Here is a 16958-nt window from a genome sequence, read left to right on the forward strand (position 1 = left end):
TATGATGAGGTGTCATTTCACACCAGTTAAAATGGGTATCATTTATAAGTCTGCAAATAAATATATACATGTATATATAGTTTCAAGTGTATAGAATCACTTTGCTGTACACTTGAAACTAACACAACATTGTAAATCAACTATACTTCAATTTTAAAACATCAGAGAAATGGGATATGTGAACTAACTTAATTTAGGAAAGCAAATAAAAATTTTAAAAAATAGTAATCTAAATGATAGGTTGCTTTACTTTTGGTAAAACTAATCAGTATCACGTCATTTTAACACTTTACTCTTAATGTGCACATAAGCGGCCAATTCCTCTGAGTCCAGTATATGCTTGTTGTTCAGTCGCTAAGCTGTGTCTGACTCTTGCAACCCCCTGGGTTTATGCACCGTATTCGGCATTCATGGCCTGAAGCACTTAACTTGAACTCTTCAAAGCACAGAGACAAGACATACATGATGATGTTCAGATCCAAAGCTAGTCCCTGGTGTTGATGCTTTCATTTTAAAATAATTTGAAATTTATAACTTCCCATTGTCATCATTTTTTATTATAATTACAGCTACCATTTATTGAGAATCTATTTTGTGCCAGACACTGACACTATGCTAAGGGCTTCATAAACATGTATATAATCTTCATGGCAATGTTATAAGGTATTTTACAAATGAAGCACCAGAAGCTGAGGGAGTTTAATTGCTCAAGGTCAAAAGCTAACTCAGGTTTCAAAACCAGGCCTGCAAGATTCCAGTGCCAAGGTGCTGTCAAACTACACTAGGCCTGTACTCAGATCCACTACCTTTCCTGTGATTGTAAGGCTGGAGGGAATTGGAAAAACCTATGCTGCTACAATACACATCAAACATACTTTTCAGGAAATACAGAACCAGCTTAGCAATGGTAAAGTTTCTATTGCCACTGGCGAGGCAGAGAGATAACAAGGAGGGAAGCATTCTTAGAAATATTTCAGGGAGGCTCCAGTTCAATTTGGAAGTACTATCCAATGCTCCCTCTACCAGTGATGAATCGTGATCTAAAGGCCCCTCGAGGTAGCTTATTTTAAACTTTAGATGTTTTGAGACACTAGAAAACACCCTGGCCTTCATCACTGAAGAAAATAAGTCAAATCAACTCAAGATTTCAGTCTGTCTGGACTGTTTTTATCAGCCAACATTTGAACAAATGACTTGCCACCTTTTATATTTTCATCCCTAGGCCTCTAACAGTCAGCTGCCTCTCCCCTGCTTCATACTATCTATTTAGCTTGTGAAGTGAATTATAGCATATTCCCCCTGAACAATGCACCCCACCTGTATCAATTACTCTAGAAGACATCAATTTGGTGGAAGGAAGGAAAAAAACCTGTATTTGGTATTTACTTTTTTTCTTTATACCAAGCCAAAGTAAGTACAGACAGACATGTAATAATGCTTAAGAGCAGATTTCCATGTTAATTTCATGATTATTATTATAAATTGATTTAAATAATTGTCATATGCATAAGACACTTGCCATTTTCCTTCATTATTTCATAAAGGAACATAAAGGCTTATAATATACACATTAGATAGGGACTAATATGGAAAGGAGCAAAATTAAAACTGGAAAGGAAATTAAGATGTCCATTGTGCTATTATTTATAATATCAAAACAAGAAAATGTGTTTAGCTATGATGGAATGATTAAATATAATGGTACTACTCATCAAACAGAATACTGTACAACCACTAAAATATACTGGCAAATCATTTTTAACCCTGGGTCACAGTAAAAAATGAACTTACACAATATTAATTTAGAAAAGTAGATTTTTAAAGGCTATATATGTATAATATAAGCTCAACTATAAGAAATTCAATGTTTTGAGACAAAATACTGAACAGCATGTTACTCACTTGGTAACAGTAGTTATCTCTAGGTGATAGGCTGATAGGTAATTTTACTATTTTTCTTGATATCTTTGTATATTTTCCAAATGTTACCCCTTGAGTCAGTACAATTTTTATAACAGAAAAGATGAATACTTATCTATTCTTCAGTTTCCTTATCTGTAAAATGGGGATGATAATACATAATATCTACTTCTAGGATTTGTTCTGGTAATTAAATGAGAAAATACTTGCAAAGCCTTGGCACAGTACCCATCATATAGAAGCACTCAAAAAATAGCAGGTTTATTTTTTTCTTTTGTTTTAAAGAAAGTATAGTGTGATTTAGCACATAAAATTTTACTTTTTCCTCTGAGTACAATTTGTAGGAAATGCTAACCATTCTAAGAGTTGGTGAGATAATAAGGAAAAAAAGAATAAAATATTTCCATATTCTGCTCTGCAAAGCAATGATGCCAGTGCTACAGTCTGTATAAAAGGATTCAGGGTAGGCACAAAAGCAACAAGAGATTACAAACAAACAACACATGCACACACCAAATATAACACCACACACACCAAATATAACACCGCACACACCAAATATAACACCACACACACAAAGACACACAAACAGTGTAGAATTTCAGCATCTGGGCAGGCAACAGAAACAATCTGTTTCTCTTTGTCACCAAAATTTAAGCCCCTTCTGAAATCATCTCATATGTTAAAAAGTAAAAAAAAAAATAGGATGAAAATCTGTATTCAAATATTTCCTTTAGTAGAAGGTAGTAATGGTTTGACCCAATGTGCCTACAGTTTACATATGTTTCCATTTTGAACTCAACATTATGGATTCCTCATTCTATGTACAGTAAAATCCATACCTAGGTCTGCATAGTTAGACTTGAAAAATTGCTTGCGTCCACAAAAGTACAGCTCGAAGTCAGTTTCATTCGACCTGCGCAACGTGTATCCATTTTCAAGAGCAGCAAAAGCATCACAGGTATAACGGTAGGTAATGAAACCATAGCTGTCTCTGCAACAGACAGAGAGGAAAAGTTCAAAGCCAGTGAGGAAGCATTAGCATATATGACTGTAACCCTTTCCACTTTGGAGACTTCGCTGGTGCCAGCCTCTGAACCACTGCATCCATTTATCAGTGTGATTGTCCTGTCAAGCCGCTAAATACTTATTTCTGGGACAGGAAATCTCAACTAGAAAGATTAATAAATAGGGATGAAAGAAAATAAATAAGGTTCTGAACTCAACATGTCATCTGTCAAAGCATTCCCATCCTGGTAATCTTACGGCCATAATTTTTTACATATGTCAGCTTCTAAACAAGAAATAATCTTGAAGATTCTCACCCATCATCCCGCAGATTTACTGTGCACTCCTCAATTTCACCAAAAACTTCAAAACGGTCCCTCAGTTCTGTCCGTGTTGTGTCAGGTCTGATTTTACCAACATAAATCACACGGCGCTCTTCCTGGAGGGGGAAGTGAGAAGAGACTTGCTAGTTCTGAAGATAGGAAACACATTGATGCCAGAACCATTTATGAAGGCACAATCATGCATAACAAGAACCCCCACAGCATGCCAATTAAAGCAAAATACACGCTAAAACTTAACGGAAGACTACGCTTGAACCAAGCTTTACTTTCCATTTCTCTAATTTCACTTGCTGCATCTCACTCTCTTCTACCTTTTCTGTCTTACAACATGAAATTTAATGTATTATTAAAAAAAATGTGTAATGTGGTCTTTTTATCACTAAAGAGCTGAATAATATCTATTAAATATTTTAACAATTGTGACTCCACTATTAATCTTCAAAATTGGTAAGAAACTGACCTGGTTTGCAAAACCATTTAATTTCTCCTTAACTCAGAATTATAATAATAAAACATGTGCATTTTTAAATTTCTATTGACAAATAACTTATGTACATTACTGTATAATTTTAAGGTGTACAGCATGATAGTTTGATGTATAAATCTTGATATCCCTCAAAATATTGATTTTTAAACTCTAGTATAAATATAAATTACCTGGGGGGCTTATTAAAATGCAAATTATTGGAGTTTATTCCAGCTATATTAAAAAAAAGTAGAAGATAGTGCTCAATGATCTTTATTTTTAACAAGTATACCCCAGTGTCTCTGATACAGGTGGTCCAAAGACAATAATTTTAAAAATACAGTTTTAAAATATAGGCCATTTTAAGCCATGGGTCTCCAAAGAATAAGAGCTATAAAAGAGGCTATAAATTTCACTTTGCCAGTGAATCTTATTTTAGGAACAGATGTGAAGGGTGTGGCCTAATTTTCACAAGTGGAGTCCATATCATCATAATCTTAAAGTCAACAGCAATTTATAACCTACAAAACACGGGAAAAATATTTTATAGCCTGAGAATGGATTCACTTTTTGAAGAACAAGAACACATTCTCAGTGTAAGATATAATCCTATATTTCTTGTTTCAAGAAGATAAGGCCAAAGATGATCATGTCTCTCAAAACTGAAAAAAAGATTTTTCAAGAATGTAAGAAGTTAATACGAATGTCCTTATCAACTAGCCTGTACATCTATCGATGACAAACAAGAATGAAATGAGCTTACAGTTGGAGAGATTTAAGTTAGATGGAGGCAGAAACTAGGAATCATAGGACTAAGGCACAGATTTAGCTTGCCTAAGAGTTTTCTCTGGATGTGCTTAGGATATGTTGTCTTAGATGCTAAAAAAAAAAGTCATTTAGGCTTAAGGCAAAGAGATATCCTACGTTATTTACTGAATGCATGTCCTTTTCATGTGCCCAATATTTAGCAAAAGACCTGGCAAAGAGAGGACAATCAATAAATGCATGTGAAATACAACTGAACAATTCATAGACGTATCCTGTAATACATATCCTTCCAGGTGATTTGATCATCCATGTCTCGTCTTCTTTCACCATATGCAGAACTCATATTTCCATTTTCATCAGGGAAATTACTCTGAGCTTCAGATTCGAATAACCAACTATCTATTTGACACCCCAGGTTGGATGTCACCTAGGTACCTCAAACTAGACCAACGTTACTCAAACCAAACTCTCTAATTCATCCTCTTCTGACTGGGTTTTTCCTGCAATGTTCTTGTATCAGTAAAGTTAACACCATCCATCCAGTTATTCAGGACAAAAACCCAAGGACCTTCCTTAATTCTCCCCACTTAGTCCCCTCCTTACATCCAATCACTCCTTAAGTCCTGTGGATTTTTACTTCCTAAATCTGCTCCTTTGATCTCATCTCCCCTAAATCAAGCTGCCAGCATGTCCTTCTGAACTAATATAACAGCCTCTTAATTTGGATCCTGTGTCTGCTGTTTCAGTTCAGTTCAGTCGCTCGGTCGTGTCCGACTCTTTGCGACCCCATGAATTCCAGCACACCAGGCCTCCCTGTCCATCACCAACTCCCGGAGTTCACTCAGACTCACGTCCATCGAGTCCGTGATGCCATCCAGCCATCTCATCCTCTGTCATCCCCTTCTTCTCCTGCCCCCAATCCCTCCCAGCATCAGAGTCTTTTCCAGTGAGTCAACTCTTTGCATAAGGTGGCCAAAGTACTGGAGTTTCAGCTTCAGCATCATTCCTTCCAAAGAAATCCCAGGGCTGATCTCCTTCAGAATGGACTGGTTGGATCTCCTTGCAGTCCAAGGGACTCTCAAGAGTCTTCTCTAACACCACAGTTCAAAAGCATCAATTCTTCGGTGCTCAGCCTTCTTCACAGTCCAACTCTCACATCCATACATGACCACAGGAAAAACCATAGCCTGTCTGCTGTTCACCCTCCTCCAATTTATTTGTTCACTTTATCCAGAATAGTTTTTATTAAGAAAACAGGATCATGCCAATTAAGATCTAAAACATGTCAATGCTTTCTCACAACATTTAGGGAAAGACTTAAATCATTAACATAATCTACCAGGTCCTTCTGTCTAGATCTGGGGTTTGGATCTGTCTCCATCTTGGGCTTCATCCCACATGCCTTGTTCTTTCCTTTCCTCTGTTTTGAGCCCCACTGATCTTCCATCAGTCCCTAATATATACTGTGCTCCTTCTTTTCCTAAGGCCTTTGCATAAGGTGCTTCTCTGCTACTTGGAATATCCTTTCCACGCTGCCCCGCCCTCCTCTCCATCAACATACATACTGTCTAGAATTACAGTGAATTCAACAATTGTTTCCTATCTGAGACCTCAGATGAGTTTTAGTTCCTACTATAAGTTGCTCTAATAGAACAGTCTACTTCTCTTTTGTAATTCTGTGCTGTTGTTTAGCAGCTACCTCTTTTGTGACCCCATGGACTGTAGCTCACCAGGCTCCTCCGTCCATGGATTTTCCAGGCAAGAATACTGAAGTGGGTGGCCATTACCTTGTCCAGGGTAATCCCAGGGTTGTCATTCCAACCCAGGGATCAAATCAATGTCTTCTGCATTGGCAGGTAGATTCTTTACTACTAAGCCACGTGGGAAGCCCCTTGTGCCCAATTATAATTAAATATTAATAGCTTATTTAGTGTTCAATGTCTTCAATGTCTATATCCCCCTACAATGAAAACTTTATGAAAGCAGTGACCATATATCAGTCCTGTCAACTACTTATTTTAAGAGTACACAAAACAAGAGTCTTCTCAATGCATATTTGTTGAAAAATCAATCGATAGCCCACTAATCTTTTTCAAGACCTAGCTCCATACCTTTCATTACATCAAAGGTGCCCAAGTATGGCCCTTACTCTCTGAGAGTCTGTAAGACAATGGAGAATGAAAACCAGGTTTGGTGCTTTTATCATAGGAAAAACTTTGCCCAGGTAACTCAGCTGGGTGTACCAACAAAGGTTTCCATGATTTGTTTTACAGGGTTAAGTGTAAGGACTCACTTTTTTCACTCTGCTGAAGCAACTGGTAAAACACAATTCTTTGACAGCAGTTATTGAGCCTACATAAATGACCAGATGAAGTATAGCAGGCAGAGTGGGCTGCCCAATTTACTTCCATGTAGATTGTATGTCTCAGCTGAAGGCTGTGATTGTGTTGTTGCAGAGTACCCAGCACATCCTGGAGGTCAATAAATATAAAGGGAGATATCCTGGGGCAATGCTTACACTTGAACAAAGGAATCATCACATCACATTCCATTCTATTTATGCAGCCAGCTCCCTCCAAACAGCCGAACTTGATGGGACTGTTATCTAAACTTCCTGGCGCCTGCAGGCATGAGTGTTATGCACTGGTTTTTTTTTTTTTTTTTAATGAACATTTTTAGGCAGGTTACTACTGTATAGAGGAAAAGGAGGGAGGAATGTAGAAGAGAGTGTAAAAAACTTGAACCATCATAAAGAAACTGCTCAGCTACCATTATAGGAATACACACAGCCTATGTTCATCTTCAAGGAAATTCAAAGTTAAAGCGAAAATCGACCATATGCACGTCCATATGCAGACATATCGGGATAGTCTCTGAATTGCTTCTTTATACGAAACTATATGCAACAATAATCCCACAAAGAAAATAAACCAGAGGACCTTTTATATCAGATACTGATACATTCTGTGGTAAAAAGAAGATACAACCTAGATAGGAGAGACAGAAATAGAAATGGCTGGTCCACAATCCCTTAAAATCACCTATTTGACTGTCAATCTCTTTATATAACACAGGAATGGGACCACGTCTTGTTACCTTACAAAGATCAGAGACTAAATACATGTTGAAATTCTCATTTGAGAAAATGATTAGAGTGATTGGTTTACTAGTGTTAAAAAAATGAAATTAAAAGGCATCTGAAGGTCTAAAAAGCAAAGATAAAAATCTTCCCAAGACTGGCCAAAAGGTCTAGCAAAGAATCGATTATTTTTAACATGTTGCAGTTTTATTAGACAGATGAATAGATTCCATATCTTTAAAAAACCTTAACACTTGCAGCCAATTTTTCAAGACATTAATTTCTAAACAGGAGATGAAAGGAAAAGAAATCAAAATGCCTAATAACATTTCCAGTTTCTTAAAGGCTTGGAGGAACTCTAAACCTTTGAAAAAAAGCTCCTTGAAAAATGATTTTCAGACCAGTTTTCACTATCAAGGAGGATGGGACATTTATCAAGTATCTTTTAGCTATAAGTTTTACAAAAGCTAGTTTGCTGATGGGGTGGATAATAAAATTGAAGATTTGTGTTGCATTAACAGGTATGGTAAATCATCATTATATCAAGACAGGGGATAAATAAAGAAAAAAAATGACTGAATTAACTGACTTTGCAGTATCAAAATCTCTATCAGAAAGAGTGTAGAGCTGCCCAGTTAGCTGGGGAAAACATACGACAGTTGTTTCTCATAAAAAAAAATAATTCTTGGTAAAAAGGGTTTGACTAACAAGAAAAGGAAATTAGTATTGGATTCACATTTACTGAATTCTAACAGATGCCAAAGTATTGTGCTTCAGTAAGTGCCTACTATTATCTAAGGTTGGATAAATTTGAATAAATCCAGATTAGTCTTAACTAGAACATGGAAGCAATCTAGAAGTCCATTGGCAGATGAATGGATAAAGAAGTTGTGGTATATATACATAATGGAATATTACTTGGCCATAAAAAGGAATGCATTTGAGTCAATTCTAATGAGGTGGATGAACCTAGAGCCTATTATACAGAGTGAAGTCAGTCAGAAAGAGAAAGATAAATATCGTATACTAATGCATATATACAAAATAAATCTTCTGTATTTGCAGGGCAGAATTTATTTGCAGGGCAGCAATGGAGAAGCAGATATAGAGAATAGACTTATGGACACGGGGAGAGGGGAGGAGAGGGTTAGATATATGGAGAGAGTAACATGGAAACTTACATTACCATACATAAAATAGACAGCCAATGGGAATTTGCTGTATGTCTCAGGAAACTCAAACAGGGCTCTGTATCAACCTAGAGGGGTGGGATGGGGAGGGAGGAGGGAGGGAGGTTCAAACAGGAGGGAATATATGTATACCTATGGCTGATTCATATTGAGGTTTGACAGAAAACAATAAAATTCTATAAAGCAATTATCCTTCAATTAAAAAATAAATTAATTTTAAAAATCTAGATTAGTCTCCTTAAGAGCTAATATACAAATAAGAGCAAGTAAACACCATGATGAGTCAGAAAATATGAAAACTACAGACTTGGAGCACATATAACTACTTTTGATAGAACTGAAAATTTCTAAATAGTGCATTTATACGCATAATATAACATATTCACCCATATGGAACAGCTCTTGAAAAGGCCTGAACAGAACATTTTCTCATAGAATAACTATGAGAAATTAGACAAGTATTTTATTTTTTCCTGTGGAAGAAGCTGATAATTTTCAGGAATGAGCCTCTGTTTCTGGCTCCTAGGCTGCATACTGACCAATGGAGAAGAGAAAAGAAATGGCATAGTCATTGCCCAAGCACATCTGGTTTTGGTTTTAAGCACTGAGCCATTTCATAATGTCTAGATTTGCCCTTTAAATTAACATCCTATTATCATGTTTTCTGGCAGGAAACTGTAGAGATTGCAAATGGAGTTGGACTTAGAACTCCATGAGAAATTAGAGCAGTGACAGTTAGACATTAAATGCTAAACTCTGGCTTGCAGAGTTCCAATATAACCCGAATTATTTCAAGCCTGTGAGACTGAGGAAAGAAGAGAATGAAGTGGTTTTTGAGATCATTTAGATGAAAACTGGAGGAAAGCAGCGATTTATACAATGACAACATTCAACCACAACATATGATTCTGTGTTATACTAATTACTAATTATTAGTCCTTTCCTAGCTGTCTGATTTGATGCACTGAAGTTGGTCTGAATAAAGACTTTTGGACACATACACAGTAAAAACCTGATAGATGACCTACACTATCTCCTTCTTAATGGAACTAAAGAAAAAAAAAGTCAATAGGGACCACAAGACAAGAAAGCAAAGGTTAACTTTGTAAAATACCTATTACATGATTGTAACATTTTTTTCATTTCCTTCTGGAGTCTCTGTTTTGCTCATCCCCTGATTATAAAATTGATCTGAATTAATGAATAAATCAGCATTCCACCCAAGATATTCCAAATGTAATTTGCTATTCATTCATGACTTTAAGAGTGTCTCAGAAATCTGAATGAAAATCACCCTACATGACCAAGTTAGGCAAACTGTCCTAATTCCTTGAACTGTTTCCTGAATGAGTTTTCAAGATAATCTAGCCAAATGAGTCAAAAATCACTGCCTTTATCTCCATGCTCAACTCCATTAAAATACATTTTGCAAACGCATTATGGCACAAGAAAGCAGATTATTTTGAGGAAGGAAATCAGTCAGAAAAACTTCCTAAGGGTAACCTCATTAAACAGTTCCACTGTGCCTTCAAGATATTCTTCAAAATCTTCATGATGACTTACAAGACCCTTCAAGTATCTGGCTACTGGGGAGCCCCCTAGACTCACCTCTTGCCTCTCCCATACCCTAGCCTTATAATTAAATGACTAGCAGTTTCCCAATATATCTTGCTCTTTTCCAGAGACTTAGTATGAGCTAAAGTATCTGTCTAGAATAGTTATTTGCAATAAAAATATAATGTACCATATGTAATTTTTAAATTTTCTGAGGCACATTTTTAAAAATGTAAAAAGAAACAAATTTAATTTTAATAATATATTTTACTTGGCTCAGTACAGCCAAAATATTATTGTTTCAACTTGTCATTGACATAAAAAGTATTAATGAGGTATTTTAAACTCTTTTTTTTTTTTTTTTTTGGTACTATCTTCAAAATTCAATCACACAGTGCATTTAAATTTGGGACTAGCTTAATTAGCCTCCTGGCTGATGGCTACCTCGTTGCACAGCTTACATGGAAAGAACCTTTGCCCTCTCCTCCCTTTAGATTTCACATCAATCTCACACTCTCTAGGGATGCCCTCCCTCATTCCCAGGGCTGGGTGCCCACCCATATGCCACTTCAGTACTTAGATACATTCTCTATGACAGCAATGAACACATTGCATATCTTTACCAGTCAGTGGACTTGAAGCTCCCTAAGATGTGGGGATGAAGTCTTAACCTAATTTTATATCCCAGGTACCTAACAAATGTCTCTCACACAGTCATGTGTTTTCACTTATATTTACAGAAATACCATCTAATTGTCCAACCGGTTAACTGGTTTAACAGTTAAGTCCCAAATCTTTATATTAATCTCTTACTATCTATGGGTCACTGTGCTAGTAAATAATTTCTATGTCTTAGTTTTCTTTTTTAATTTGGTTTTTAAAAACAAAAATAAAAATCTCAGAGCCAAAATTCTTACAAACATCTAGTTAATGATAATGACTTAATATATGTCAAGTTGACATTTGCACTATAATTGCCTTCTTTCAAAGGGAATTGATAAAGATTGTCTTAGTCAAAGAATTAACCAAGGAACTTGTTAGCATCTGTGACACCAAGGAAAGGCAGGGTGGTATCTGCTTCCAAACTGAGGCTAGTGGCCTCGAGAGTGCTTTTGGCTCTGGCATCTATGGAATATAGAGTATATTACAGATGAATCACAGTATTGATCTATTTGCAAAGAGCCAAACTAGCAAAAGGAGCCCTCCTTCCCTTTCTTCACCCAAGTAAGTATCTGGAACTATATTACCTTTGGAAAGAATAATAAAACCACATGCCATTTATCTATATTTATCTACTCAGCTTTGGTTATAGCTGTGTTACATTTTGTGCAAATGAGCAAACATATGATACAATAACTTCTCTCTTTAGTGTCACTCTTCTGGGAAGACACATGAAGAGTTTCATCAAATATGAATTTGAAAACACTGAAATAGCTACTTACTTACATGCTTACTCAACATGACTCTCTTTGGTATATATGAACTGCAATGTGCCATATTACAGGGCTTTGTAAACTATATGGCACTCTGTAAATGTGAGTTGTTATAGTTACTCAAGAGGCTATTAATTAAAAACAGCAAAATTAGAAAAGCTGAATTTTCCATTTTCATTCATCTTGTTAAATGTTAACTAATGATACTCTGGTAGATCTTAATATTACAGCTAATTTGAAAGTTGAGAAAAATGAAGGAAAGTGCTATAATTTTCACAAGGCCTTTAATTTGGTCTTAGGTAGATTCAAAGTTAAATGGTAGCAAAGCCCTAGACCTTTAGCCTACATATTCAATTACTTCTCCCTTCTTTTTCCTTGAGTACCTGAGTTAACAAACCTCTCAGTTAACCTTTTTCCTCCAGCGAAAACTGTTGGCCTATGCTTGATTTGGACTTTATTAGTTAGCTCTTTTATGTAGGTTTCTCAAGATTTTTTGATGGTTGTTGGTTGTATTAAAGGTACCATATCCATATAAACTTTATAGTAAAAAATCATTTCCCTAAGCCCTGGTTGGAGAAAGCAACGGCACCCCCGTCCAGTACTCATGCTTGGAAAATCCCATGGACAGAGGAGCCTGGTAGGCTGCAGTCAATGGGGTCGCTAAGAGTCGGCTATGACTGAGGGACTTCACTTTCACTTTTCTCTTTCATGCATTGGAGAAGGAAATGGCAACCCACACCAGTGATCTTGCCTGGAGAATCCCAGGGACGGGGGAGCCTTGTGGGCTGCTGTCTGTGGGGTCGCACAGAGCGTAACACAACTGAAGCCACTTAGCAGCTGCAGCAGCAAGCCCTAGTTAGCTTGTATGCAAGATGTATCAAAAGCTGATCTTGACTGAAATGATACTTAGAAGCTAACAGACAGCAGCTGCAATGAACAAAAACAGTGCCATTTGTGATGGTTGAGCCTGACCGTGGAGCACCAGGCTGTGAAAGTCCTTAAGGCTCTACTGGGGCTCAGTGGGAAACAGTTCCTTAATCAACTAGAAATGTCTGCCTGGGACAAGTACTGGATGCTAACAATTGGAGGACCCAGTTTTTGCCTTCTAAGTTCTGACAAACAGAATGAACTAGACTCCTATAATCTAGATCCTCATCCCAAAGGGTCAGTAGTGTCTATGTGTCAAGTAAACACAATCTCCTACAGTAAGTGGTGCTGAAACCCATGATAGGTTATTGAAAAGTAGCTCATAAGAAATGTGGACATCTGATGTGTTGAGCCAGCACAAGGAAGAAGCACAGACTTAGCAAATCTTTCTCTACCACTGCTTTTAAATCTTACTCAAACACAGTCTCTCCATGGACAACCCAACCCTCACATCTGCCAAAAAAGATGAAACCATCCAGTGACACCTCCTCATTTTCCACTCAGAACAAAAAGCAGCAGAGAACAGTATGAATAACTCATCCTCTAGATCAATGGGACCAGTATACATCTCTCCTCCTTCTATTTTTAGAAACAAAAGTCAAAAGCAATAGTGAGCTTCCAGATGAGTGAAAAACAGGCAGTATGGAGGAGAAATACATGGACTTATTTTGTTTTCCAATAATCAGTGTTAAGAGGGATTGAGGTGTCACTGATGCTAAAGCCAAAAGTCTGAGTACTGCATATTCTAACAGCATCCTTACCATATTTTCTAATCTATGCCCATCACATCCCCCCAAAATGAGGGAGAGAGAGAAAAAAGAAACCCTTCTGTAAAATGAAAGTAAGCTCCAGGCTGCTTACAATTGCCTTCTGCCTCTGGCTCTCCCTCTGCTTGGCCCTTTCAGATTCCCGCTTCTCATACTCTCTGCGGTATTCTTCCCTCTTGAGCCTTTCATGCTGGTATTCCTCGTAGCTGTCATACCTGAGAAACATAACTTCATCATTAAGTCAACCACCTCCATTTGCACGAGCAAAATGAATCATAACTAGGGAGGGGGCAGGGTTTTGTACTACATTTTGTCATCTACTTGAGGGATAAGAGGTACGGAGGGAAGTGAACGTGCATCATTACCTGGGCCGCCGGCTATGGGGCGATCTTGAACGTGACCTTGCGCACAGGGGCGAACTTCGGTGTGTGCGGTGTCTGCAGTGGCCTGACTCATAGTAGTAGCAAGATCTGAGAGAGAGAAGGAAAAACAAAAAGGGCATTTGCAACTGCCAGCGAACTCCAGTTTATTGGCATGACTGAGTAGCCCCTGGAATTCTGTCTTAACATAAACCGGCTTTCAGTTCCCAACTACTAGTGAGATTTCCCAGTGACAGTGTGTGAACCTCTAGTCAGCTTAAAGGTCTGGGAGTGGTGACATGTTCTCTTGCAACATCTCTTATGGATGTGCTGCCGAACGCCAGCCTGGTACACTGTCAGCTTTATCTTGCATGGATCTCAACTATTCTGCACAGAGCAGCTCTCCAGGTAATGGAAAAAGTTAGATGAGCAAGTTTCCTACAGATTGCTCTCTCTGGTCTGACTGGTTCATGTGCTGTGCTCAATGAGGACAGATTTAAGAGAAGATGGGGAAGAATGTATGGGTAACAACAATCTCCTTAGTTCCTGGAGCACCAGGAACATGTTGTTGAGGGGCTGGGATGCTGGTGGGTTTTAAATGCTGCTTGTGTTTTTTTTTTTTTAATTCCTGGGGATATCTTAGGCTTTGGGTGGGTTTTGACAAGGTTTACCTTGAAGAAGATCTACTGCCTGGGGACCTTGATCTTGACCTGGAATATGGTGATCGAGAACACGACCTGTGTCGAGAAAAGGACCTTGAACGAGAGCGCATCCTTTGGGGTCTTTGAGAAAATAAAGATTTGGGTGGTGACACAGAATCTCTACATGGAGAGTTAAAAGAAGAACAAGAAGGCGATACATCAAACAATGAATAGGACTGCGTGCCATCCCAAGGGGAGTTCAGTTTATCACTTTCATCTTCGCTGTCATCAAACAGGCCATCCATGGCTAGTCCTGAATTTATAAACATAGGTAGTTTGGAGAATTGTTCATTACTGAAATCACTGTCCCTCAGTTCACTGGTCTTGTCTGCTTTGTCGTCAAAAACAGCTTGACTGGGATGACCGAAGTGCTTGTTCAGCTCGGCTCGGATTTCCTGGTCTTGGAGCTGTTTTCTGGTGCTGCCGGGAGAGACCTGCCTGCTCACCTCTGCGGTCTCTCTCAGGTAGCACGGGTCGGAATCTGTGGAAGAGTGTATCTGCCCCGGCCCGTTGGAGGAGGGGGCATCTTTATTTTCTAGTTGTCTGGAGTCGTGGAGCTCCTGTGATATACTAACGAGTATTTCCGTTTTGGAATTAATTGACTGACAATAGTCATGGTCACCAAACAGCCGAAGACTGGGCCGTTTGGCCTTCCTTTCCTCGTGTCCACTGGTGAGCACAGAGGTCTTGCTGAGCTGTGCGTACAACTCAGACTGCTCGGGCCCCTTCTTGGTGGAATTACTGCCTTGGGTACCAGAAGACTCACTGTACCGGGCCTTCTTGGCTGGTGGAGGTACCACAGTCTTGCAAGAGGGCTTCAGCTTTGGGGAAGCCCTGAAAGGGTTATCTTGGTTGGCTTTATGAGGAGGAGTTGTGGGTGGAGTTAGGCCTACGATAATTAAAAAAAACAAAAACAAACAAAAAAAAAAAAACGAGGAGAGAGAGAAAGAAAAGAGACAGAATGTTGTTAAATGCCAGGATACGTTTTCCTCACTTCCCTGAGATTTCAGTCAATGGTTAAAACTCATAGAAAAACAAAGGAAACTAAATTCCTGATAAGACCTGAAAAAGTGACTCTGTCCCTGGAAGCCTCTGTCACCAAGGAAAGACAGATATACATTGCAAGACTGCAGTGAAAGCCCTGATATTTTGTATTTCAAACGCGAATGCTAACAGATCTTGCTTCCCAGGAAACACGAACGCATCACCACCAGGCAGAACCAAAGCTCAGGTTCACAAGGGTATCCTGTCGACTGTGTTATGGAAAACGAATGCAGTGGTACTCAAGGGACTCAGTGAATGGCTTTGGCCACGTTTGTCTGCAAAGAACACTGGGGAGGATGCAAGAGGAGTGGGAATTTTTGTACAATGAAAGATCTCTACCTGTGGTGTCAAAGAATTAGGTAACTTAAAAAAAAAAAAAAAGATGGGATGGCAGCAAATGCAGGGCAGGGTGGGGATGACACAGGCAACTTCAAAGTAAGTTCAGTAAAATATGGTCTGCGAAGGCAGGGCACCAGACAACTCTACAACCTGACAGGAATGATTCGTTGTCTCCACAGTTCATTAACTTAGTAAACCATGGCTAATGTAGGTATAATACATTCTTGTAAGCATAACTAATACATTCTGTCCAAAATATGGTTCTGCCACAGAAACCTAAGTGAACAGTAACACTAAATATTGAAGTGCTGGCGGACCATTTCATTTTGAGCAGCACGTCAGGGTAGATTATGAGGTTGAAGGACTGAAATGAATCCAAGCTTTGGCAATTAGCTAATTAAAAAAAGAGAGAGAGAGAAAATAGTGGAAGAAGGGGGGACATCTGTAAATGGTTGCCTTTCCTGCTTTTCTGCAGAAGGACAGAAAATTCCAGCAGAAGTCATCGTGGGAGACTATGTGAAGGCTGGTTGGCTCTGTCAGTTTCACCCCGAGTAAGTCCTACTCAGCCCTTTCTGCCCAGGAAGAACTGTGGAAAGGCTGCCGAGTTGAAGGAACTTTGAAGAAGGGCAGGCTGCAGTTCAAATGACTTTATGCTTACAAGGGAACATTTTAGTTTACAATACACTTTTTATTTAGGAGGATGGGTGAATGCTATTCAGCAAAAAAAACTTCAAGTCTGCTAAGAAGCCTGGGGTGAGACTTTAGGCAACTGCACATTTCAAGGAAAATTCTACCTTGCTGGAAAAAAATATATGTGTATGTATATATATATATATATATCACAAGTAGGTCACAGACAGCCACATGAAGTTTTGGTATGAACAAGAAGACACTGCCTCTCTCCCCTACTTTACAAGAAAGAAAGGAAATTAATATTTTCCTTAAAATGAAATATTTTTATACTAATATTTGGTAATATTTATCATACATAGCTAATTCTCCCCAAATGAGGGAAAGACATGAACAGAAATACAAAGAGGTGTGATTGTGGAAATCTAT

At 38.3% G+C, this 16958-nt stretch overlaps 1 protein-coding gene across 2 annotated transcripts in view; it reads right to left on the minus strand.

Moving 5' to 3' along the window:
* PPARGC1A (PPARG coactivator 1 alpha) overlaps positions 1-16958 on the minus strand; it is a 121204-nt gene that overhangs the window by 6948 nt on the left and 97298 nt on the right. For both annotated transcript variants that reach the window (XM_018049155.1, NM_001285631.1), the window contains 5 exon segments: positions 14487-15405; positions 13822-13926; positions 13551-13671; positions 3246-3367; positions 2763-2914 (listed from right to left, as the gene is read on the minus strand). In XM_018049155.1, coding sequence (XP_017904644.1) covers positions 2763-2914; positions 3246-3367; positions 13551-13671; positions 13822-13926; positions 14487-15405 — 1419 coding nt within the window.

Source organism: Capra hircus, chromosome 6 (genome assembly GCF_001704415.2).
Source record: "Capra hircus breed San Clemente chromosome 6, ASM170441v1, whole genome shotgun sequence".
NCBI classification, from domain to species: Eukaryota; Metazoa; Chordata; class Mammalia; order Artiodactyla; family Bovidae; genus Capra; species Capra hircus.